General features: G+C 40.8%; 1 protein-coding gene and 1 long non-coding RNA gene across 2 annotated transcripts; both read left to right on the top strand.

Moving 5' to 3' along the window:
• The first annotated feature begins 2,039 nt into the window (after positions 1-2,039).
• Positions 2,040-2,717, top strand: LOC121394878. The gene is made up of 2 exons (XR_005962059.1): positions 2,040-2,193; positions 2,524-2,717. It is a non-coding gene; the product is annotated as an uncharacterized LOC121394878 (long non-coding RNA).
• Positions 2,718-12,878: 10,161 nt separating this feature from the next.
• Positions 12,879-25,920, top strand: myl12b.L (myosin light chain 12B L homeolog). The gene is given in 4 exon segments (NM_001087310.1): positions 12,879-12,944; positions 19,705-19,905; positions 22,295-22,456; positions 23,871-25,920. Coding segments are annotated over 3 exon segments (519 nt in total). The 5' UTR covers positions 12,879-12,944; positions 19,705-19,721; the 3' UTR covers positions 24,044-25,920.
• Positions 25,921-26,194: the final 274 nt, after the last annotated feature.

Below are 26,194 nucleotides of genomic sequence, written 5' to 3'. Positions count from 1 at the left end.
GAAGGGTAACAAGTTTCTTCATAAAAGCAACCCCTGCCTCCCTGTAGCTGGTCCCTGCACAGTGTTAGTAAGCCTCATGAGCTGGAGGCCAGGTTTAGATCACATGTGCTAACAATGCATACCTCCCAACATTTGGAAAATAGAAAGAGGGACAAAAATAGTTTAGGTCATGCCCATTTTATCACCCCACCCCCTAAATACCACATCTGTTTTACAACATTTGGCAGGCTATGGAAAGTTTTAACAGATTTCTGGGGGTTTTAGGGTCAGCTTTTGTGTGTTGTTACAGTTTTCCTAATGAATGTGAATTGCCTTTTAAGCTGTAAATCCCATTTCTCCCAAGAGACCTGCTTATCTTAAATGGTTACAAATGTATCTTTGCTTATCATAAATTGTTACAAATGTATTTAAATTCAGCCACCACGTATTCTGGGCTTTCTGCCAAAAGCCTCTTATTTCATTTCCAGTTTTAGAAGCTTTGTGTCTTTTTCTGGCTGTTTGGTGCAGGAGATCAAAGAGAAACTTGGGATATTTTCATGGGAAAACATGTTTTTTTCAAAACACATCAGTTAATAGTGCTGCTCTAGCAGAATTCTGCACTGAAATCCAATTCTCAAAAGAGCAAACAGATTTTTTTTATATTCAATTTTGAAATCTGACATGGGGCTAGACATATTGTCAGTTTCCCAGCTGCCCCAGTCATGTGACTTGTGCCTGCACTTTAGGATGGAACTACTTTCTGGCAGGCTGTTGTTTCTCCTACTTAATGTAACTGAATGTGTCTCAGTGGGACTTGGCTTTTACTATTGAGTGTTGTTCTTAGATCTACCAGGGAGCTGTTATCTTGTGTTAGGGAGCTGCTGGGGGGCAGCTTGCAGTACAGCAATAAAGAGTGACTAAAGTTTATCAGAGCAAAAGTCACATGACTGGGGGCAGTTGGGAAACTGACAATATGTCTAGCCCCATGTAAGATTTCAAAATTAAATATAAAAAAATCTGTTTGTTCTTTTTAAAAATTAATTTCAGTGCATAATTCTGCTGGAGCAGCACAATTAACCAATGCATTTTTAAAAAAACATGTTTTCCCATGACTAATATACCTTTAACAATCAGGGACTGCGGGCTGAGCTGTCAAAATTAGGACTGTTTCACAAAAAATAGGGCAGTTGGGAGGTATGTACTCAGTACCCATTTGGGAAAACGTTATGCCATTGGCTGCCAAAATACAGTGCAGGGTGTCAGTGCCAGAATGGCTCATTATTTGGCAGAACCGCCATAAGATACCAGTTTATTTTCTTTTAGGGCCCAGAACAGGTGCAGTGTTTGGGGGCCCCTGCAGCGCCGGATTTAACTTTTGCGCGCCCCTAGGCCGCGCGGTCCGACCAGGCGGCCGCGCGGTCCTAGCGCCCGCCTTCCCAGCGCAGCCGCCCCTATTTCTTTGCCGCCCTAGGCCCGGGCCTATGCGGCCTTGCCGCAAATCCGGGCCTGGGCCCCTGTAACATAGAGGAGGCCATTTATAAAGTTTGCGCAGCGCATATTTTTTTCGCAAATGGTTGTATTACGGATGTTTTTTCCTGAACGCTAATATATTGCACTGCTCTGCCCGTCTTTCAGTTTTTTGCGAATTCGCAGTGTGAATACATTTTTGCAAATGGTGCTGTTTGCACCCTCTTATTCAGCTTTATAAATATAACCATGCGCAGAGCAAATATATTCACTTTGCGAACCAATCTGCCCTGCACAAAGTTTATAAATGACCCCCACTGAGACCAAATTCAATCTGTGCCGATTCAGCCTTAATTCTTGTGTCTTTATATGTGTTTATCTCTTGTCACTCTTATATACAAATCAGTGTTTGTCCTCTTCCAATCTGTTGATTAAATGTAAGTAGTGCACATTGCCGCCCCTGTCAAACGCGACGTGCGCAAACGAGGGCGCGCGTGCGCAACCATGCGCACATGAGGGCGCGCGTGCGCAACCGTGCGCACTCGAAGGCGCGCGTGCGTAACCGTGCGCAACCGAGGGCGCGCCTGCTCAAACAAAGGCACACGTGCGCAACCGTGCGCATACCAGGGCGCGTGTGAGAGCTTGCACAATGTACAAAGTATGGCGCGCGGGCGCAAACAAGCGCAGACAGGCCACCGTCAGCAGGCAGAGACAGACGCTCGCCCCTATATTCCGCTTTGAGTGAAAGTAAGAGTCAGAGAGAAAGTGTGTGCTTGAGGATGTGCCGATATGTTGCTCTAATTGGTTTGTTTCCGAAAAGTTTTGGAATTATTCATTAAAATGAAAAGTTGATAGGAGGGAGGCCATATTTAATTAGCGCTATGTCAGAAATAGCCTTGTCTCTGTTTGCCCAGATATGTTTCCATTGCTCTTGTAGAAAAAAAATAGGAAGTGTGGCAAAAAGTAGAGCTTTTCAACTAATACAAGTGTGTGTTACATTCTCTTAGAAATGTGCAATGCTTTGGAAAATAGTATAATAAATGCGCATAGAAGGAATTCTCTCTTCTTTTTTTGCAGGACTGGAGAAACAACCTGACAAGGGGATCGCCTTTCATGTAGAAGAGATCACTTTAAACAACTGCTTTAATGAGCATTGTCTAATCACAGCACCTATTATATAGGGAAGTCATAATACAGGACATTGAATTTGTATTGTCTCTTTTGTATTGGATGCCATAAATGAAAGGTGGAATAAAGCCATTCTAATATTATATATTTTCTGTCATGGTGTGACATTTTTTTTGGGGCAATGCCACGTGGGTTGATTTGGGAGCCATTTAATTGCTCAGGAGCCAAGTGCCTGAAATTGCCCTCCATAATTATTACCTGTAAGCGCTTGTTCAAGAGATTGTCACAGAACTCTCACCTAAATACCTAAACTGTCTAATAAGTTATAACAGAGGAAGACACAAATTGTAGAATATTTTTATTGAGGGATTTATTAGTACTGGGGTCAGAACTAGGGGTAGACAGAAGAGGCACGTTCCTAGGGTGCAACAATTGGGGTCACCAGGCATGTACCATTTCTGTCGCTTACCCCTAGTCTGAGCCCATGTGTCACTGCACCACCACTCTTATTTTACTGTTTTTGTCGCGCCTGCCTGTGAGTGTTTGTTGCACAAGTGGCACATGAATGTAGGGGGTGATGTGCCTGGCTGGGTTGCCTAGGGTGCCCTGTCCACTTGGTCCACCCCTGATTAGTACCCACAGGCTTTTTGTTTTTGTGCCTTTGATGCACAATTCAGATAAAAGTTTGAACATATCTAAATGTATGAGCTAATAGATTCCTTTAAATTCTACCTGTTTGTATTGATGCATGTTCAGAACTACGTTTTATTACAGTCAAATCTTACTGCCCCCCTCATGCAATGTGTATTTTATTGGATTTGTACAATAGAACAGAAAGATGTGTTGTGAACTCCCACAATAGCTCGGGTGTCTAAAAAACTGCCCCTAAATGTAAAATATGTGTTTATGTGATCAGCCTGCAGTTCAAATGCCAGTGTGTTAGACTTACAGTCGCCACTTACAGCAACTCTCACAGTGTCACATGCTGTGGGATCTAATACAAGAGGTTCCAGGGCCTGCAGGTGGGACTCACAGAGGTGTAACTTGGGTGCGTCAGGGCACCTCCATGACCACGGGGTCTGCTGTATAGTTAGTTACACCACTGGACTTCCAGCTCCACATGTAGCATGTATCACTTCCACCAAATTACCTAGAGGGCCCACAAATCCTCCAACTTTGTACCTCACAAATAAAAATTAAAAACCTTCACTGTAAGCTCCCAACCACATCCCTCAGGCTGCTGTTGAACAACAACTCCCATGAACCTTCCCTAGCATAAGCAGATGGACATATTTTTAGATATCCCAACTGCACACCCTGCACACACTTAACAACAAATTCAATCTGCAGAAGACATAGACAAAAAAAGACATATTACTTGAGGTAACAACAAAAACGACAGTCTCTTCCATGGGATGAAAGGGTGGGTTTGGGCAGTTCCTTAGCTGCTCAGTTGCAGGGAATCACTTTGGATTTTCCATGTATTCTCTGACACTCACATACCTCCCAACAGGTATGGTTCAAGTCCAATATTATTAAACTGGATTATTTCTAAACAGTTCATACCTCCCAACATTTGGAAATTGCCCTTTAAACTGTAAGTCTCATTCCTCCCAAGAGACCTGCTTATCTTAAATATTTACAACTGTTTCTTTGCTGATCTTAAATTGTTACAAATGTATCTAAATGCAGGCACCATGTATTCTGGGCTCTCTTTGTATCTTTTTCTGGCTGTTCAAAGCAGGAGATCAAAGAGAAACTCTGGACATTTCAGTAACAATCCAGGACTGTGGGTTGAGCTGTCAAAATTGGGACCGTCCTTTGAAACCAAAAATGGGGCAGTTAGGAGGTATGTCCTTAGTACCCATGTGGGAAAACGTTATGTCATTGGCTGGCATAGTCCAGTTCAGGGTGTCAGTACCAGAATGGCTGATCATTGGCATAATCTCTATAGTCCAGTCTGCGTAACCTCTACTTTGCATCTTGTGCAGCATAGAGGACGCAACTGGTGTTTTGGTGCAACAATAAAAAAAAGTTTGTATTTATGCAAGTTATGTAACTTTTGATTGTCAATAGTATTTTCAGAAGGAACTAATGCTTTCATTTTTACACTCTCCCTATAATAAACATATACTGAAAAATAAAAAATATATAGTGAATAAAGTACCCCCTCTTGTTACCGAGGAGTTTCATGACCATATAAAAACACGAGGCCAAAGGCCGAGTGTTTTTATACAGGTCATGGAACTCCGAGGTAACTTCTAATATCCTCATATTTTACAACTGGGGGTACTTTATTTATTATAATACACAAATTTCAGTGAGTCATGTGACAGAAATGACATCAGAACTCACCGTTTATAACTGATGACATCAGAACTCACCGTTTATAAGGATATAATTTACAGGATATTCATAGCTTTTGTGTATTATATAGATATACATGTATTTAAATTGTATATGTCCCAGACATGGTACAGTTGTGTGATAATGTTGTATAAGTTAAACCAAAGTTCAGTAACAAGTAGCTTATTAGCATAGTACCAAAATGTATTGATTTGCAGAAGGAAATGTACAGTTTTTTTCTTGCTAAGAGTTTGTGCCATTTCAGTGGCCTCTTTCGATTAAATGTAAGAATGCGGGGCCAGGCCAGCCACGGTGCCACCCCCTACCACGTGCAAACAAGGGTGGACAGGCCTGTGTTATATCAGGCTTTAACTTCAGAGAGAGACACTCGCCCATAACATACCACCCAACTGTCCCGTTTTTAGAGGGACAGTCCCTCTTTTGACAGTTCAACCAGCAGTCCCTCATTTGTACTGGAAAGTCCCATTTTTCTCTGCACTGAACAGCCAAAAAAAGAAACAAAGTTTCTAACATAATTGGCTTTTGGCAGAGAGCCCAGAACTGCCAGGAGGTTCAGATTAGATACTTTGTAACAATTTCAAGATAAGCAAATAAGTAATTGTAACAAGATAAGACAACAGGTCCCTTGGTAGAAGTTAGACTCACAGCTTAAAGGGCAGGGCAATTCACCTTCATTAGCAAAACTGTAATAACTGAAAAAAAATCACAGAAATATGTTCAAACTTTCATGACATTATAAATTTTGTAAAAATGAACATGTTAATTAGGGGTGTGGCCACACAAATGGGCATGGTCAAAATGGTCACTCTACGCAGGCCAGCTTTTTTTGTCCCTCTTTTTATTTCCAAAATTTTGGGAGGTATGACATAGTTCCGTCCCAGAATGTAAGAGTGACCTCTGAGGAGCTGCCTCTGGTCCTGGCTCAGACTGGGAATGTCCTGTCTCTTCCATGAGCTGAAGAGGTGGGTCTGGGCAGTTTCAGGGAATCACCAGATTTTCCATGTATTCTCACATACTCAGTACCCATGTGGGAAACTGTAACGCCATTGGCTGCCACAATCCAGTGCAGGGTGTCAGTGCCAGAATGGCTGATTACTGGCAGGGCCGCCATAAAATACCAGTTTATTTTCCTTTAGGGCCCTGAACCGGTGCAGTGTTTGGGGGCCCCTGTGACACACTGAGCCCCGATTCACTCTGCGCAGATTGAGCCTTAGTTCTTGTGTCTTTATAAGTTTATACCGGACGTCACTTACGGCTGATATACAAAGCAGTGTTTGTCCTCTTCCAGCCTGTTTTTTATTTATGTAAGCAGTGTGAGTCGCCTCCCTTGTTAAGCGCTATGTGCGCAAATGAGGCGCTCGTGCACAACCCTACGCATTCTAGGGCGCACGTGCGTAAATGAGGGCATCCGTATGCGAGTGTGCGCAACTGTGCGTAAACGAAGACGCACGTGCGCAACTGTGCGCAAACGAAGGCGCAGCTGCGCAACCGTGCGCAAACAAGGGCGCACGTGCGCAAACGAAGGCGCGCGTGCGCAACCGTGCGCATCTCAGGTTGTGCGTGCGCAAACATGCCCGAGTCACAAGGGTTTGACTTCAGAGATTGCCCTGAAAGAAGAGTCAGAGAGAAAGTAGAGCTTTTAACTTATACAAGTTCTCATGTTTTAACTTATACATTCTCTTAGAAATGTGCAATGCTTTGGAAAATAGTATAATAAATGCGCATAGAAGGAATTCTCTCTTCTTTTTTTGCAGGACTGGAGAAACAACTTGACAAGGGGATCGCCTTTCATGTAGAAGAGATCACTTTAAACAACTGCTTTAATAAGCATTGTCTAATCACAGCACCTATTATATAGGGAAGTCATAATACAGGACATTGAATTTGTATTGTCTCTTTTGTATTGGATGCCATAAATGAAAGGTGGAATAAAGCCATTCTAATATTATATATTTTCTGTCATGTTGTGATATTCTTTGGGGGCAATGCCACGTGGGTTGATTTGGGAGCCTTTTAATTGCTCAGGAGCCAAGTGCCTGAAATTGCCGTCCACAATTATCACCTGTAAGTGCTTGTTTAAGAGATTGTCACAGAACTCTCACCTAAATACCTAAACTGTCTAATACCAGAGGAAGACACAAATGGTAGAATATTTTTATTGAGGGATTTATTAGTACTGGGGCGGAACTAGGGGTACAACAATTGGGGTCACCAGGCATGTACCATTTCTGTCGCTTACCCCTAGTCCGAGCCCATGTGTCACTGCACCACCACTCTTATTTTACTGTTTTTGTTGCGCCTGCCTGTGAGTGTTTGTTGCACAAGTGGTACATGAATGTAGGGGGTGATGTGCCTGGCTGGGTTGCCTAGGGTGCCCTTCTGGCTCGGTCCACCCCTGATTAGTACCCACAGGCTTTTTATTTTTGTGCCTTTGATGCACAATTCAGATAAAAGTTTGAACATATCTAAATGCATGAGCTAATAGATTCCTTTAAAATCTACCTGTTTGTATTGATGCATGTTCAGAACTACATTTTATTACAGTCAAATCTTACTGCCCCCCTCATGCAACGTGTATTTTATTGTATTTGTACAATAGAACAGAAATATGTGTTGTGAACTCCCACAATAGCTCGGGTGTCTAAAAAACTGCCCCTAAATTTAAAATATGTGTTTATGTATGTGATCAGCCTGCAGTTCAAATGCCAGTGTGTTAGACTTACAGTCGCCACTTACAGCAACTCTCACAGTGTCACATGCTGTGGGATCTAATACAAGAGGTTCCAGGGCCTGCAGGTGGGACTCACAGAGGTGTAACTTGGGTGCGTCAGGGCACCTCCATGACCACGGGGTCTGCTGTATAGTTAGTTACACCACTGGACTTCCAGCTCCACAGAAAGCACAACAAACAACATTATGTTGCAAGTAGCACTTCCACCTAAGTACCCAGAAGAGCCAGAGGGCCCCCAAATCCCCCAAACTTGTACCTCAACAATAAAAATTTCAAAAAACTTGACTGTAAGCTCCCAACCACATCCCTCAGGCTGCTGTTGAACAACAACTCCCATGAACCTTCCCTAGCATAAGCAGATGGACATATTGTTAGATATCCCAGTTGCACACCCTGCACACACTAAACAACAAATTCAATCTGCAGAAGACATAGACAAAAAAAGACATATTACTTGAGGTAACAAAAACGACAGTCTCTTCCGTGGGATGAAAGGGTGGGTTTGGGCAGTTCCTTAGCTTATCTGCAGACTGGCAGCAGCAAAGACATATTACGTAAGGTAACAACAAAAACTACATTCCCCAGCATGCACTTGCTGGGGGGAGAATCGCTAGGTACTCTATATGTCACGTGAGTAATTAGAGCCAATCACCACTGCACCTGGCACCAAGAGCAGCTTCTGGGGCTTTTATGGTCAGGTTTTATATGTTATTAATAGGGTTGCCACCCGGCCGGTATCTCAAATTTACCGGCAATGTAACTGCTGGTAAATTTGTAATACGATCAAAAGGAGCCCTCTGCCTGCCCCCAATCCCCTGCAACTTACCTTTTCTTTTGCCTCTTCTAGCGTCCGTGGCGTGGCCCCGCCCCTTTTGATGACACGTCCCACCCCTTTTTATGTCACGTCCCGCCCCTTTGATGCCCCGCCTCCAGCAGCCGGTAAATTTATTTATAAAAGGTGGCAACCCTAGTTATTAAAGTTTTGCTAATGAAGGTGAATTGCCCTTTAAGATGCTAGTCTCATTTCTCCCAAGAGACCTGCTTATCTTAAATAGTTACAATGGTATCTTAGCTTATCTTAAATTGTTACAAATGTATCTAAATGCAGCCACCATGTATTGTGGGCTCTCTTTGTATCTTTTTCTGGCTGTTCAAAGCAGGAGATCGAAGAGAAACTCTGGACATTTCAGTAACAATCCAGGACTGCGGCTTGAACTGTCAAAATTGGGAACAGCTAGAAAAAAATGGGGCAGTTAGGAGGTATGTACTTAGTAACCAGGTGAGATAACGTTATGCCATTGGCTGCCAGAATCCAGTGTAGGGTGTCCGTGCCAGAATGGCTGATTATTGGCAGGGCCGCCATAGTGTCCTTTCCCAAGTCACAGACTGTCTTTCTGCTGTCTCCTCCTGGATGTCACAGCGCCACCTGAAACTGAACCTTTCTAAAACAGAACTCATCATATTTCCTCCAAGATCTTCCCCTGTCCCTCAGATATCACTCACCGTAAACAACACCACCTTTCATTCCACCACACAGGCACGCTGCCTAGGAGTTATCTTAGACTCTCATCTGTCTTTTTCACCACACATTCAAACACTTGCAAAATCTTGCCGTATTCAACTGCGCAACATTGCTCGAATACGACCCTATCTCAGTTCAGAATCAACTAAAACACTGATTCAGTCTCTCATCATCTCCCGCCTTGATTACTGCAACTTACTCCTCACAGGTATTCCAACAAGTCACCTTTCACAACTCCAATCTGTTCTAAACGCGGCCGCTAGACTCATTCATCTAGCTCGCCGCTCAACATCAGCTGCTCCCATTTGTATGTCCCTTCACTGGCTCCCAATCTCTTCTAGAATCAAATTCAAATTACTTACACTCACATTCAAGGCCCTTAATAATGAAACCCCTCCCTATATTTCATCTCTAATCTCCAAATACACTCCTTCACGAAACCTTCGCTCTGCTTCTGATCTTCGCCTCACTTCTCCTCTGGTCACTTCTGCCCATTCTCGTCTACAAGACTTCTCTCGGGCTTCTGCTTTTCTCTGGAACTCTCTGCCACAAGCTGTCAGACTTTCTCCTTCCTTCCAAACTTTCAAGCGCTCCTTAAAGACCCATCTGTTTAAAGAGGCCTATTCGTTGTACCTTAATTAATCATTGCTGTATCAAAAATGACAAAGTGTTTATATAATCCTAATGTCTCAATTGTACCCTAACCTTTTAGTCTGTAAACCCCATTGTACTCTGTAATCCTTGTCTGTTAGCCACCATTTATTCCCTGTTTGCTATAACTGCAGTAAAGCACTGCGTATCTTGACAGCGCTATATAAATAAATGATGATGATGATGATGATAGTGCATCCAATCGCCCCTAATTATTTTCCAGAATTTTAGAATAATTGTGGATGACTGCGGAATAGCATGTGCTGGCAACTTGCAAGCAATTTAAAAGTTGATGCAAATTTGATCAATTTTAAAAGCAAGATCTGGCAGCATTCTGATTGCGGCCAAGTAGGCACAAGAGTTGTATCTTTTCTGGGTGGGGGCAATGTGAGCGGTGCCAGAGCCAGTGTCAGGGTGAGATTCATTATGTGCAAGTTAGTTGTATGTGGATACAATGCCTTAAGGAGCCCTAGTAACACCGTCTCAAGTCATAGTACAGGTATAGAACCTATTATCCAGAATGTTCAGGACCTGGGGCTTTCCAGATAATGGATCTTTCTGTAATATGGATCTTCATACCTTAAATCTACTAGAAAATAATAAAAAATTAAATAAACCCAATGGTCTGGTTCTGCTTCCAATAAGGATTAAATATATATTAATTTGGATCATGTACAAACTATTGTTTTATTATTATAGAGAAAAAGGAAATCATTTTTAAAGATTAGAATTTGGATAAAATGGAGTCTATGGGAGACGGCCTTTCCGTAATTTGGAACTTTCTGGATGACGGGTTTCCAGATAATGGATCCAATACCTGTAGTAACAGTAAGTTAGATTGAAAAATACACACATCCATCAAGTTCAAACTAAAGCTTATATTTAACCTGCCTAATTGCTAGTTGATCCAGAGGAAGGCAAAAAGCCCCATCTAAAGACTCCCCAATTTGCCTCAGAGCGGAAAAAATTCCTTCCTGACTCCAAAATGACAATCGGACCAGTCCCTGAATCAACTTGTATTATAAGATATCTTCCATAACCCTGTAGCTATCTTTCATAATCTCTGTAGTCTACTCTACTTTGCATCTTGTGCAGCATAGAGGACACAACTGGTGTTTTGGTGCAACTATAACAAAAAAGTTTGTACTCATGCAAGTTACCAGGGGTGTAACTATAGAGGAAGCAGATCCTGCGGCTGCAGGGGGCCCCAGGAGGCCCAAATAAAGAGCAATTTCAACATAAATTGGTAAAACAAGACAACCTCTGGATATGATGGGGCCCTAAAATTAGTTTGCTGTGGGGCCCATTAACTTCTAGTTACACCACATGTGCACATGTATTTAAATTGTATATGTCCCAGACATGGTACAGTTGTGTGATAATGTTGTATAAGATAAACCAAAGTGCAGTAACAAGTAGCTTATTAGCATAGTACCAAGATGTATTTATTTGCGGCAAGAAATGTAGTTTTTTTCTTGCTAATAGTTTGTGGCATTTCAGTGGCCTCTTCCGATTAAATATAAGAATGCGGGGCCAGGCCAGCCACGTTGCCGCCCCCTACCACGCGCAAACAATGGTGGACAGGCTTTTGTTATCAGGCTTTAAAGGACCAGTAACATAAAAAAATGTAAAAAAAAATCAAGACACCTTTAACTTTAAATTCTCAAAGTCTTTATTGAGAAATAACTTACCGATTCTCCGCTAGCGCTCCCCTTCAGAAACAGCGACAGGGCAACGATCCATCGTGCACCACTCGATTTCTCCTCCCTGGCTATCTCCTGCAGAAGGCAGTGAGGAGAAAACGAGCGCAGCGCGATGGATCGTCGCCCTGTCGCCATTTCTGAAGAGGAGATTCAGTACATTATTTCACAATAAAGACTTTAAAGTTAAAAGTGTCTTGGTGGGTTTTTTTTTTTCGTTAAGTACAAACAATTTTTTTTTTGTGTTACTGGTCCTTTAACTTCAGAGAGAGCCACTCGCCCATAGTTCCGTCCCAGAATGTACGAGTGACCTCTGAGGAGCTGCCTCTGGTCCTGGCTCAGGCTGGAGTATACTTTCTCTTCTATGGGATGAAGAATGGGTCTGGGCAGTTTCAGGGAATCACTTGATTTTCAATGTAATCTCAGATACTCAGTACCCATGTGGGAAAACGTTATGTCATTGGCTGCCAGAATGATTGTCTAACTTTGCGTATAAAGCCCATGTAAAGGTGGCCATAGACGCCAAATGAGCCGATCTTTCCCCGATATGCCACTAACGGGCATAGCTATATCGGGGGTAATCGATCGGATTACTATGAGAGCACAATGGGCTCCGGCGGGACGGTCGGGACAAAATCAAACCTGTCCGTCGGTCAAAAGATGTCAGGACTCTCCACACACGGTCCGGAAATCGTACGAAGCCTCGATTCGTATGATCGTATCTTTGTGTCTATGGCCACCTTTAGATGTAGGCTAGTGTGGGGAATTTTCATTTGATCATTTCCCTTTCATTTTGCCCACAATCAGGCAGAAGAATAAGCCAGTGATGTACAGGCTAAGGAACAGGGAGACACACACACAGGAAGGTGGGAGGGGTTTCCTGGTTACTGCAGAGTTCAGCCTGTCAGTCAGTGCTGTGACCATTTCCTGTGGCAGAAAGAAGAGACACTCCCACCTCTGATTTCAGTGTTGCTTCTGACCTGGAAGGTTCTCTCCGCTGCTCTGACAATCTGACATAATCACGTTTTTAGGAGGTAAAATGCATTCAAAACTGCTTTTTTATTTTCCTGCATCATGACATATTTTGAGGAAGGATGAATGATAGAAACTAAAGATGAAGATTATGTCTCCTTTAAATGCGCCCGACAGGCACCGCTCTCCCGGTGCTCCCCCCTCCCTTCTCTTTCTCAAGCAGCCAGTCAGGTCACATGACACAGCCGTGATAGGCTGAGAGCAGCTCTCATTGGTGATCAGCGTAAAGACCCACCTCCAGTAGCTCCCTGTCTGGCATGGGATAGGGTTGTATAGTCGGGCAGGGAAAGAGGAAGGAAGGAGCGAGCCCTCATTTAATCTCAGCCTGCAGAGCAGACTACTCACTACCCTCTCTCCCTCCCACACGGTCAGTGCATCTAGTTTTGTTTTATTCTTTGTGGCGGGTTAATAAATGTAGTCCCGGCTTTGGGTCCTACAGCTGCTATGTACAATGCGTTGTGTAACTGCTGGCATTACACACAGTTGCCCCTGTGCTATCCTGCTATATGATTGTTTTATATATGGAATTGCCTCTGTGTCATGCTGGGATGAGATGTGGGGGTATTATACATGGGATTGCCATTGTGTCATCCTACTATGAGTTCTGGGGGTATTTATAAATGGAATTGCCTCTACCATCCTGATATAAATTCTGGGGGTATTATTATTATTATTATTGTACATGGAATTGCCACTGCACCATCCTGATATGAGTTCTGGGTGTAGTTATACATTGAATTGCCTCTACCATCCTGCTATGATTTCTTGGGGCATTTATACATGGAATTGCCTCTCTATCATCCTGATATAAGTTCTGGGGGTATAATTATTATTATTATACATGGAATTGCCACTGCACCATCCTGCTATGATTTCTGAGGGCATTTATACATGGAATTGTCACTGTATTGCCATTGTATCTTGTTATGAGTTCTTAAGGTAGATATCATGATAGATGTCTGGTGGCAAGAGTAGATCACAAGGTGACAAAGTCCGGCGGGATGGCATACAAATTGCTTCGGATTTCCGAAGTTGCCTCACTAAGAAATTTGGGTCGACTTCGGAAATCTGAAGCGATTCGTACGCCAACCCGCCGGCGGGCAGGCATTTCAGGGAGATTAGTCGCCCGCAGTAGTGAATATTTGTCGCTTGGTGACTAATCTTCCCATGTGCCACCACCCTAAAACATCTCAATGCGAGTAATTCGCTGAAGCAGGGCTGTCCCAACTGGAGGCTTCTTTTATAACATCATAATCCTGCCCTATATGAGTTCTAATCAGGTCATATTCATTTTAAGGGCTGTCTATGTTTCCCATGTAATGACATCATCTCTGCCCTTCCCTTAGTAAAAAAAAATGCAAACTATTTGGATAAGATTCTTACAGCAGTTGTTTGGCTGGTGACATAGTTTTAAAAGCTTTCAAATATTAACAAGTTTTGCAATTATCCAGTCAGTTATTTCCTGTGAGGATGCAACATTTTTATGACAGAGGCTGAATTTAGCCAAGATAAGGCTAAAGGCACAAAGGGAGTTTTTCTGCTTTTGTTGATTGTAATGCAATGTGCCTGTACTGGAGTGTTACAGCCAAAAGCTGAATAACCATCAGTATTGGTTGTTTAAGGCAGTTCACATTACAGTAAATGGAGTGGTTCACCTTTTAGTTTACTTTTAGTATGTTATAGAATTGCCAAGTCTAACAACTTTTTAATTGGTCTTCATTATTAATTTTTTTTATAGTTTTTATTTTATTTTCCTTCTTCTTCTGACTCTTTCCAGCGTGCAAATGAGGGTCACTGACCCCCATATAAAAAGTATACTCTGTAAGGCAACAAATGTATTGTTATTGCTTTTACTCCTCTTTCTATTCAGGCCTTAACCTATTTGTATTCCAGTCTCTTGTTCAGATCAATACATGGTTGCTAGGGTCATTTGGATCCTAGCAACCGAATTGCTGAAACTGCAACTAGAGAGCTGTCGAATAAAAAAAAACAAAATAAGTAAAAAAAAACACAAATACTGTAATAAAAAATTAAAACCAGTTGCAAATTGTCTCAGAATATCACTCTCTACATCATAATAAAAATTAATTTAAAGGTGAACATCCCGTTTAAATTGCATTTTTAGAGCCTGTGTTACCAGCAAACTTGTGAATAGTGTATTCTGGCCTGTTAGCCATATTTATATGTGTCAATGAATAGTCACACTTAAGACTAACCTGAACGTGTGCCACAGTTAAAGGGGTTGTTCACCTTTGAGATAACTTTTAGTATGATGTAGAGTGATATTCTGAAACAATTTGCAATTTGTTTTCATTTTTTATTATTTGTAGTTTTTGAGTTATTTAGCTTTTTATTCAGCAGCTCTTTAATTTGCATCTTAAACAATCTGGTAACTAGGGTCCAAGTTACCCGAGCAACCATGCATTATTTGAATAAGAGACTGGAATATGAATAGGAGGGGGCCTGAATAGAAGGCTCAGTAATAAAAAGTAACAATACATTTGTAGCCTTACAGAGCATTTGTTTTTTAGAAGGAAGTCAGCGACGCCCATTTCAAAGCTGCAAAGAGTCAGAAAAAAAGGCAAATAACTATATAACTATAAAAAAATGAATAATAAAGACCAATTGAAAAGTTGCTAAAATTGTCCGTTCTATAGCATAATAAAAGTTATTTTAAAGGTGAACCAACCCTTTAATTTATATATCATCCTAAAAATGACAGGCTATAGGGTTTTTTTTTTCTATAAAATCTGAAATTGGCATCTGATTAGACATGGATGTGCTCTAGTTTGTCTTGGCAAGATACATTGCATGGAGCTTTGGCCGCTTTGGGGTACTTGTCTGTATCTAGTAATGACCCCACCTAGTTACAGTATGCTGTAATTACTCGCTTTCATCCAAAAAAAAGGGCAAAAATCACTTAGTTTGTGCAAAGTAGCCTATAGTGCCAGTGCCACATAGTTCAGTCTTGGTAGCAATAAGGAGCTCAAAAAAATGTATGAGTTAAAAGTTAGATTTATTTGTGACTTAAATACAAAACAGCAGCCTGGGCTAAGGCTTATATTTTGTATCTGAGAAAAATACAGTATATTATGTTGGATTTATGGCAACTCTTAAATAATCAATACAAAATGAAAGCATGTGTGTGCATGTTTTGTACTGACATGCTTTCCTAGTGTATTATTATCATATTTGCTGAGGGGTCACATTTCTTCCAACCGGAAACATCTTTCTGCAGGAACTGATCTTCATCTGTCAACAATTTTATGTACATGATTTCCTTCCGTCCCCAATCCCGGGGCCAGTGATTTCCACGGTTGAATGTAAAACACATACACTGGCAGTTGCATAACTAGATGTTACAGGGCCCTGCAGTAAATTCAGCTTGGGGTCCCCCAAAAATTGATTGTTCTACCAATATATATTGAAATTGCTCATTAATTAGGGCTTCACTGGACCTTCTACACTCCTGGACCCCCTGCAGGGTCTGCTTAATCTGTAGTTATGCCCCTGTACACTGGGGATTACTGCAATCAATGGGGCTCATTTATCAACACTGGGCAAATATGCCCATGGGCAGTAACCTATAGCAACCAATCAATGATTAACTTTTTGAAACCAGCTGCAGGTAGAACAATGAATGCAGCAATCTGGTTGCCATGGGTTACTGCCCATGGGTAAATTTGCAGAGTGTTGATAAATGACCCCCATTTGTGTTTAAAGGCAACATTCTGAGATTCCTCTGTCAGTTGTTCTCTTCAGCTTCTAACAACAAACATAATAATAATACCCTTCACTGAGCTCAGGCATGTTAACCATTCCCAGCCATTCATCTGTGCCATGTAACTGCGCTTTCCTTAAATGGACACCAGTATCTCTATAAAGCCTGTTTTTTCTTGTCAGCACTTCCTCGCAGTTCCATTCTTGTATTCAATATTCAGTGCTGGTACATTGTAACTCACCAGTCATCCGTTTTGGACACGTGTTCTGCAGGGCTTTACTGGCTGAAGTATATCGAGGGCCCTTGTGTTTCTGAGAATGAACTGGTTCAGAAGAAGTGCAGCAATAAACATTCTGTATTTTATAATCTGGCCCCTGCAGAGAACTGTTTAGCATTTTTGGGTGAGCTTTTATTGTCAGTGCTACCTTGAATGCACCCGTCTGACACACACACACACCTACTTTCTTGTGCATAGGAACCTATGGCAATATGTTGTGCTCCCACAAAAGAAATATCTTAACGTATAGGATATAGTGATGATGTCTGCCACTCATGGGTTTTATTCCTGTGGTTGCTTTTTGGGTATATTAAGAAATCTGACAGTTTCCTGCACTATAGGCTGCCAGTTCAGCCATAGGGGCAGATTTACTAAAGGGCAAAGTGGCTAGCGAAAATTTCCAAAAATACCACATCCGCAGGGACATTGCCAATTTAACAGCCGTAGAGGACAATTCACTAGCGATTGAGACCAGGCCTAGATTTGTGGAAAGGCCATCTAGGCCTGGGCCTAGGGTGGCTGGAGTTTAGGGGGCAGCATGCTGTCCAACCATGAGCACATTGATTAAAAAAACACTGGGGATGCACAGGAGATAGAATAGATTTTTTTGTGCGGCAATCCCCATCGCTCCAGTCCCGATTATGACATTTTCCACGAATAAAGGGAAGGGGACAGGGGCGACGGATGTCAGTGGGCCTAGGGCCGCTATGTGAATCCGGCCCTGATTGAGACTGTCACTAGCGCAGTTACGCGCCCTATCGCCAGGTGAATTTTTCACTCAGGTGAACGACTATTACTCCGCAGATTCACTGAAGTGCGAATTTTACAGAACATTACCTCTTTTGCCAGAGTTTCTTTCGCCACCTTAGACCTGGTGAACTGATAAGATGAAGCCACATACTCCTCAATCTTATTTTTTTCAGATTTTAAAGCTGGATTTTAACTATTCTAATTTTTTTACCAATTTGAGGGGCATGCCACATTTGTTTTAGGGTGGGCTCATGTCTAGGGCATTAGAGGATCTCTTTTGTCTTTATTTTGCTTCCTTGGACATGCGTGTAATAGTAAGTGGCCACTTCAAACATTTGCTCCAACATCACTAATAAACACATCTATGTGAGGTTTTGAACTAGGACTATATTAGAAGTGTTTAGAATTTAAATTTTTCCATATATATATTGAGTCAATTATTAACAGGGTATTCTGCCTGCAAATCACTCTATTTTTGAGGAGCTGTTACTTGCGGTGTGTCACTGAGACTGAAACAAATGAACAGATTTGCCAGTATGACTAATGCCTTAAGCCTCATTCACTTCACAGGCATGTGTTTGTCTGCCCATCTGTCAGGAATGGTCCAGATTTGCTCTCCTGACTGTCCCCTAAAAAAAAGAAAGATCTTCTGCCGCATCAGCGTTTGCTCATGTACCAAGGGGGTGGGAGTTTAGAATTCAGGAGAGGGCCCCAGGTGACTGCCAGTCACTTCATGTCACAGCCCTGGTGGGCCCCCAATACTCCAGTCCGACCCTTCATTCAGTTTGCTCTAAGTGCAAGATGTAACAAAAGATGCTGTTTCTTAATTCTAACTATAGGCAAAAAGTATGTTCAGCACAAGCCTTATTCATTGAACTAATGTTGAACATGAGGATATATTGCCCCTTGTACTGACACTATTTCTATTATAATGCCGAAACAATTGTATTTGTTCTAAATCTTGGTATATTTTTATGCATGGCCATGGCATTCCACATTGCAATAAGACTCCTAAGGGTCAGGGCACACAGGCAGATTCGAGGAGATTAGATGCCCGGCGACAAATCTCTTCTTCTTTGGAGCAACTAATATCCCCGAACTGCCTCCCGGACGGCTAAAATGATAATTGCTGGCGGGATGACACTCGGAGTGATTCGTTTTCTGAAGGAACTTCGGAAAATGAATCGTTCCGAGTGCCAAAGGGAGTCAGCGACGCCCATTTGAAAGCTTCAAAGAATCAGAAAAAAAAGACAAATAACTAAAACTATAAAAAAATAAATAATGAAAACCAATTGAAAAGTTGCTTAGAATTAGAACATAATAAAAGTTACCTTAAAGGTGAACCACCCCTTTAAGATCCAAACAAGTCCATATAATAGTTCCCATACTTGTACTATGTAGAAATGGATATGACAGATAATTAACTATTTTGTATCCATGGAGTTATCTGTATTGATTAATCTGCAGAATACCTCGGGACCTTGGGTTTTTCGGATAACTGATCTTTACGTAATTAGGTTCTTCATACCTTAAGTCTACTAGAAAATCATGTAAACATTAAATAAACCAAATAAGATGGTTTTGCATCCAATAAGGATTACTTATATCTTAGTTTGGATCAAGTACAAGATACTGTTTTATTATTACAGAGAAAAAGGAAATCATTTTTAAAAATATGGATTATCTGATTATAACAGAGTCTATGGGAGACATCCTTTCCGTAATTCGGAGGTTTCTGGATAACGGATCCCATACCTGTACTACTATTTTGGTTAAAGAAATGAAAGCGTGAATTAATTTCCCAGTAAGAACTGCGCTACAGAATATACTTGAATCATGGACTCTGTATGATCTCCTTTATGGTTCAGTCCAGGTTTATGCAGCATTCCAGCAGAGTGAATAGTTTCCAGGATGACTTCATGTTTCTTTATAGAACATCGTTTAATTTGAGTGTTACATTCTGTGCAGAGAAAGTCACCGCCTCCATTATGACCCGGCTAAGCCTATTTGTAGATCACATCTGACAGTACAACTGTCATTTGGTGAACAGATCAGTAAAAGTGCAGTCTCACTCCTGGGAAATTGAAATCACACGGTATCTTTATTCTTTCCTTTTAGCTAAAGCTCATTTCTCTCAGCAAATGCTTTGTGTATGTTTTACAATGACTTGCTGTATTTGTTTGTTTGTTTGTTCCGCTGATCTAGATCATCTCTCCTTGTTTCCTGCAGGGATTGTGATACCCGGGGCACTATAGTCTTCAGTCTGTACAGACTTTATTCTCCTTGTGTGAGGGATCACTTTGGCATTCACTAAAGTTACTCACAAGAGAATACCCTTGTCAAAAGGTTTGTTTCATTACTATGATGTTTTCTTTTTAGAATAACCCACCGCCAAGATGTCCAGCAAAAGAGCAAAGACCAAGACCACCAAAAAGCGCCCTCAACGCGCAACATCCAATGTATTCGCCATGTTTGACCAGTCCCAGATCCAGGAGTTCAAGGAGGCGTTTAACATGATCGATCAGAACCGTGACGGCTTTATTGATAAAGAAGATCTGCATGACATGCTTGCCTCTCTTGGTATGTAATGTTTCATAGACATAATGGTACGGCTGTGGCTTTTGATATTCTGGTGCTACAGATCCACTGCACCTGAAATGTGATTTATGGGACTAATGCAGTATTTATAGTTGTGTGTTTCTCTTTAAGGACCCAGAATGACTCAAGATTAATTTTTAGAATAAAGTTTTAAAGGACAAGGAAAGTTAAACTAAAGAAGTAGATAGAAATGTTGTAAATTATGTTTTGAGCTTCTGTACCAGCCCAGGCAACCACAGCCCTTTAGCAGTGAAGATCTGTGTCTCCAAAGATGCCCCAGTAGCTCTCCATCTTCTTTTCTGCTGAATAACTGCATATACTCCACGATACTGTCAGTTACTGAACTTGGGGACCGACTCAAAATATACAGTACACATAAAATATAAATGTCACAGTATAAGGCTGATTAGTAATTAATATGGATAATTACTACATGGCAGCACAGAAACCAGTGCAACTAGCATCAGAATTTAATAATCAGCCCTGTAGCATCAGCTTATATTACAGGACAACCTAGTTTTCTGCTTGATAATTTGTGATGACCCCTAAGCTTAGCTTCTCAACAGCTGCTCAGAGCCCACTGAGCATGTGAGTGTTGCATAGACTTTCCAAGATGGTGACCCCCTGTGACAAGTTTGAAGTCCTGGATCATTGCTGCTATTGACAAGCTGAAACTTTAGGCTGGTGCAATAAGTTCAGTATATAAAATATTAAACTTTTAGCCCTATTCATTTTTAGTGTTTAGTTCTCCTTTAAATTGCTGTTGCCTGTTGTAGGAGAAAACGTCACTGCATTTAAGTTAATCATGATGACTTGATCCACCCTTAACCGCTTGGGTTAAAGCGGTTGTTCACTTTTAAATTAACTTTTAGTACGATGTAGAGAGTTATATTCTGAGACAATTTGCAATTGGTTTTAATTTTTTATTGTTTATTTTTTGAGTTATTTAGCTTTTTATTCAGCAGGTCTCCAGTTTGCAATTTCAGCCATTTTGTTGCTAGGGTCCAAATTTCCCTTGAACCATGCTCTGATTCAAATAAGAGACTGGAACATGAACAGGAGAGGGTCTGAATAGAGAAATGAGTAACAAAAACTAGCAATAACTGTATGTTTGTAGCCTTACAGAGCATTTGTTTTTAAATGGGGTCAGTGACACCCAGTTGAAAGCTGGAAAGAGTGAGAAGAAGAAGGCAAATACTTTATAAACTCTATTAAATAATGAAGACCAATTGAAAAGTTGTATTCTATAACATACTAAAAGTCGATTTCAAGGTGAACCACCCGTTTAAAAAACCCTTACATCCATACCCATTACATCCTTTAAATATTTCATGTTTACACCCAGTTTATTGTAAAATCTACAGTTCTGGCTTTAAATTACCTTAGCGCTAGTCATGTACATTTTTTCTCCTGGTTTCTTAATTAATCTATGCCATGTCGAGTGAAGTGGTTACTGGACACAAAGCAAGAACAATTGCAGGCATGTAGAGGGTTAAATGGGATAGGGTTTTTTTTTTTTTTAAATCTTTCTTAAAAGGTGGCATAGCATGTTAAATGAAAGTATGCCTGTTTCTAAGATTAGTCTTCTACATGTTTCTCTTTGAACAAAATATGACTGTACACAAACTACTGATGCATCTGATTTTATTATTATTATTATTATTAAAGGGGAACTCCACAAAAACATAACTTGAGCTTTTTAAAAAGTAAACATAATTTCAAGCAACTTTGCAATATACATCATTTAAAAAAATATGCAAACTTTTCATGATTTTTAATGGTTAAGAACAGTTCCCTAAGCCTAGTCCCCTGCTCTCTTGCTGATCTGTCTGACTACTTTGTTGAGCTGACTGACTACTGTTACTTTGTATCAGCAGCCATCTGTCCTCAGCCTGCATTCTCCAAACCCCACAATTCCCTGCACACGGGAACAGAACATCACAGTTCAATGCATTGTGGGGTATGTAGTTCCTGCATGCCGTCTGTAAGCTATGGAGAAGTTGTTACAATTTGTAACATTAGTGTTTAATCCCTCCTTCCCTGCCAGGAGTTCATATGACGCAGAAAGAGAAGAACTGTTAAACAGCTGTTTTGCAGCATAGAAAATGGCATTTATTCATACTTTTTCAAGAAACCGGTAACTGTGATTAGGTATATTAGGGGTTTCTGTCTTATGTGGACCTCTTTATCAAATTTTTATTTGGAAGGCGTAGTTCCCCTTTAACATGTATTTATAGAGCGCCAACATATTGCGCAACAACACTTGGAGGTTTGTATCAGTTCCCGCTGCTACCTTAGTACCCAGTCCATGTGTGTTCCCATGAATAGCCGTTTATTGATTTGTTTACATTGCCTTCTCTCTGGGATAAAGGGAAAAACCCTACAGACGAGTATTTAGATGCCATGATGAATGAAGCCCCCGGCCCTATCAACTTCACCATGTTCCTTACCATGTTTGGTGAGAAGCTGAATGGGACCGACCCTGAGGATGTCATTAGGAACGCATTTGCATGCTTTGATGAAGAAGCAATAGGTGAGTCCATACATACAGCACTTTCTTCCCTCCTTACTATTCATGTCTCTCATCAGCTTTTATCCTTCATCAATATTAGGCCTCTTCGGGTACTTGTCTGCTAACCTAGTTTCAGCGGTTTAAACTTTAGACTAAATCCTATACTGAATTGCTAGGATCAAATTCTCATGGGTTTTAATTTAGGTTATTTACACATATTTAAAGGGGAACTAGCGTGAAAATAAAAATTTAACATAAGGTTCATCATACTGAAATAAGAAACTTTCTAAATGCAATCAATTCAAAATTCTGTACCGTTTCTGAAATAATCAAGTTCATCTTCACGCTTCCTCTCTCAGCATATGTTTGTCTTCATTCTCTCTTCATGCAGGAGTTGGGTGTCAGATATTCATTGACCGTTAGATTCAATATGTCTTAGGGCAGGGGCACACAAAGCTACTGGGGGATATTAGTTGCCTAGCGACAAACCACTTTTTCGGGCAACTAATCTCCCCGTCAGCTAGACTCTAAATCGCCGGAGATAGTGAAGATGAACTTGATTATTTTAGAAACGTTGCAGAATATTTATTTGATTGTATTTCCAAAGTTTCTTATTTCAGTATGCTGAAGCTTATATTAAATTTACATTTTTGCCATAGTTCCCCTTTAAAACATAATTACAATATGCAGCATAGAAGAGGAAATCGAGTAATATACTTTGATTCTGCAGGTGAAGTACATACAGTAACAACACACCCTGCAACAGCCCCAGCAAATAGACATCAGTCCCACTTCTGGCCCTAACTGGCCATTATGCAGATCCCCCACTAGCGACACCCCTATAGGAAGGCGAAACAGATTGTTATTATTTTTGCTTAATTAAACCATAAAGTATTTATGCCAACGTACAGGGGTTTGGTTTAAGTTACTTAACAGTCTACATTTATATTTGTGTGTGCTATTTAATAAGGGGGGCAAGATGCAAAGTACCGAAATGGGGCACTAAGGGGGTTATTTAATAAAATGACCTAAGTTTGCCCAGGAGCATAGCAACCAATCCAGCAGGTAGAATTTACTGGTCACCTGTTTAAAAGCAAACATCTTATTGGTTGCTATGGGTTACTACTACTGGGCAAACTTAGTGCCTTTTATTGCATGTAGGGGTAAGTATTTTGCCCAATGCACAGAGCTCTTGGATTATAACTTTTTGGTTTTTTTCGTCCCCATTACAAATTTGCTTGCCTGCAGTATGGGGTGCCAATATTTGCACCTGACAAAATGAGACTCTGAAGTTAGGAATTGTAAAAGTAGAGCCATTGGTACAAGTAGAGCCAGTCGGTGCAAGGAGTCTGTTCATATAATGTTTTAATCTTTGATATAAGGGAAAATCAGATATTCCAATTGCTGAAATATATATCAAAAACTATATTCATAGGTTTTATCCAGGAGGACAATCTGAGGGAATTGCTGACAACAATGGGTGACCGATTTACAGATGAGGACGTAGATGAGCTTTTCAGAGAGGCCCCAATCGACAAGAAGGGCAATTTCAATTACAACGAATTCACCCGCATCTTGAAACATGGAGCTAAAGACAAGGATGACTAAGCTACAAGTGCCACTGCAACAAGAACTGCACTGCTCTCTGCCATTCTCATGTCTGTCTTCAACTCATTGCATGCATATAGCTCTAGATCTTTTCTTTTCTGTGTATTTATGGATCTGTACCAGGCCTTTTTGGTACATGGGCACATACTGTATGTAACCAAACTGGAAAACAAAAAGTGCAATGTTAACAAGCAGTACACAGCAGGTCTTTTCTGGGGACTTAAGCTGGATTTTTTGCAATTTTGTAATAAAATTTGGAATTTAAATTAACTGTCAGTTGAAACTTTTGTCCGAATGCTCTGGCATATCCATGGAATATTACAGATGCACTGAAACACAGTTTTTGTTGCCGTGAGCTACACACACAATTTTTTTTTTATATGACTGTGTGTTTGTGTGTATACACACAGTCATATGAAAATGTTGGGAATATATAACATGCCTTATGGAAACAGTAGTATTTCAGCAGTGACATAAAGTTTATTGGATTAACAGAAAATATACAATATGCATCATAACAAAATTAGACAGGTGAATAAATTTGGGCACCCCAACAGAGATATTACATCAATACTTAGTTGAGCCTCCTTTTGCAAATGTAACAGCCTCTAGACTCCTATAGCCTTTGATGAGTGTCTGGATGGTGATATTTTTTGACCATTCGTCCATACAAAATCTCTCCAGTTCAGTTAAATTTGATGGCTGCCGAGCATGGACAGTCTGCTTCAAATCATCCCATGGATTTTCCATGATATTTAAGTCGGGGGACTTTGACAGCCATTCTAGAATATTGTACTTCTCCCTCTGCATAAATGCGTTTTAGGTTTTGAAGTGTGTTCAGAATCATTGTCTTGTTGGAATATCCAACCTCTGAGTAACTTCAACTTTGTGACTGATGCTTGAACATTAACATTTGTTGATACTGGGTAAATTCATCTGACCCTCGGCTTTAACAAGGGCCTCAATCCCTGAACTAGCCACACAGCCCCACAGCATGATGGAACCTCCACCCAATTTGACAGTAGGTAGCAGGAGTACTTTGTTCCAAAATGAATGTGGCTTGTCTAAATGAGCTCTTTACAACAAGCGACTCTGTTTGTGGCATGATTGTAGAAAGGGCTTCTTTCTCATCCCCTGCCATATGGATGTTCTTTGTGCAAATTGCGCTGAATTGTAGAACTATGTACAGATACACCATCTGCAGCAATATGTTCTTGCTGGTCTTTGGAGGTGATCTTTGGGTTGTCTGTAACCATTCTCACAATCCTCAGCATATGCTGCTCCTGTATTTTTCTTGGCCTGCCAGACCTGGGTTTTACAGCAACTGTGCCTGTGGCCTTCCATTTCCTCATTACATTCCTTACAGTTGAAACTGACAGTTTAAACCTCTGAGATAGCTTTTTGTAGCCTTCCCCTAAACCATGATACTGAACAATCTTTGTTTTCAGATCTTTTGAGAGTTGCTTTGAGGATCCCATGTTGTCATTCTTCAGAGAAGAGTCAAACAGAAGCACAACTTGCAATTGGCCACCTTAAATACCTTTTCTCATGATTGGACACACCTGCCTTTGAAGTTCAAGTCTTAACAAACTAATCCAACCAATTTGGTGTTGCCAGTAATCAGTATTGAGCAGTTACATGCTTTCAAATTAGCAAAGTTACCCACATTTTTGCACAGCCAGTTTTTCACATTTGATTTAATTTCATACAACTGAATACTGCTTCACTAAAAATCTTTGTTTAGAAAACACCCCAGTACTCAGATGTTCATGGGAAATGAAAGACATACCACTGTTATCTTTTTTGTTGAAAGTGGAGTACACATTTTCATATCAATATTGGCATTTTTACAAAGCAAATAAAAGGTTTTTTCCTAATCATCCTGTGTCTTTTTCATATGTAATGTGTGTTTTGCTGGTTGCTGATCCATCAAGACTAGATCTGTTTTTTCGAGGGTAGCTCTTATCCAGAAACCCAATTTCTAAGTTATGGAAGGCTATCTGCCTTTCTGTAATAAATAAACCATTACCATTACCATGTACTTGATGGTAACTAAGCTGTATTAATCCATATTGGTTGCAAAACAATCCTTTTAGGTTTAAAGGTTTTTTTAATACACTAATTGCCACATTTATCAAAGGTCGAATTTTG

Source organism: Xenopus laevis, chromosome 6L, assembly GCF_017654675.1.
Source record: "Xenopus laevis strain J_2021 chromosome 6L, Xenopus_laevis_v10.1, whole genome shotgun sequence".
NCBI classification, from domain to species: Eukaryota; Metazoa; Chordata; class Amphibia; order Anura; family Pipidae; genus Xenopus; species Xenopus laevis.
This window is presented reverse-complemented; position numbering and strand designations above follow the sequence as displayed.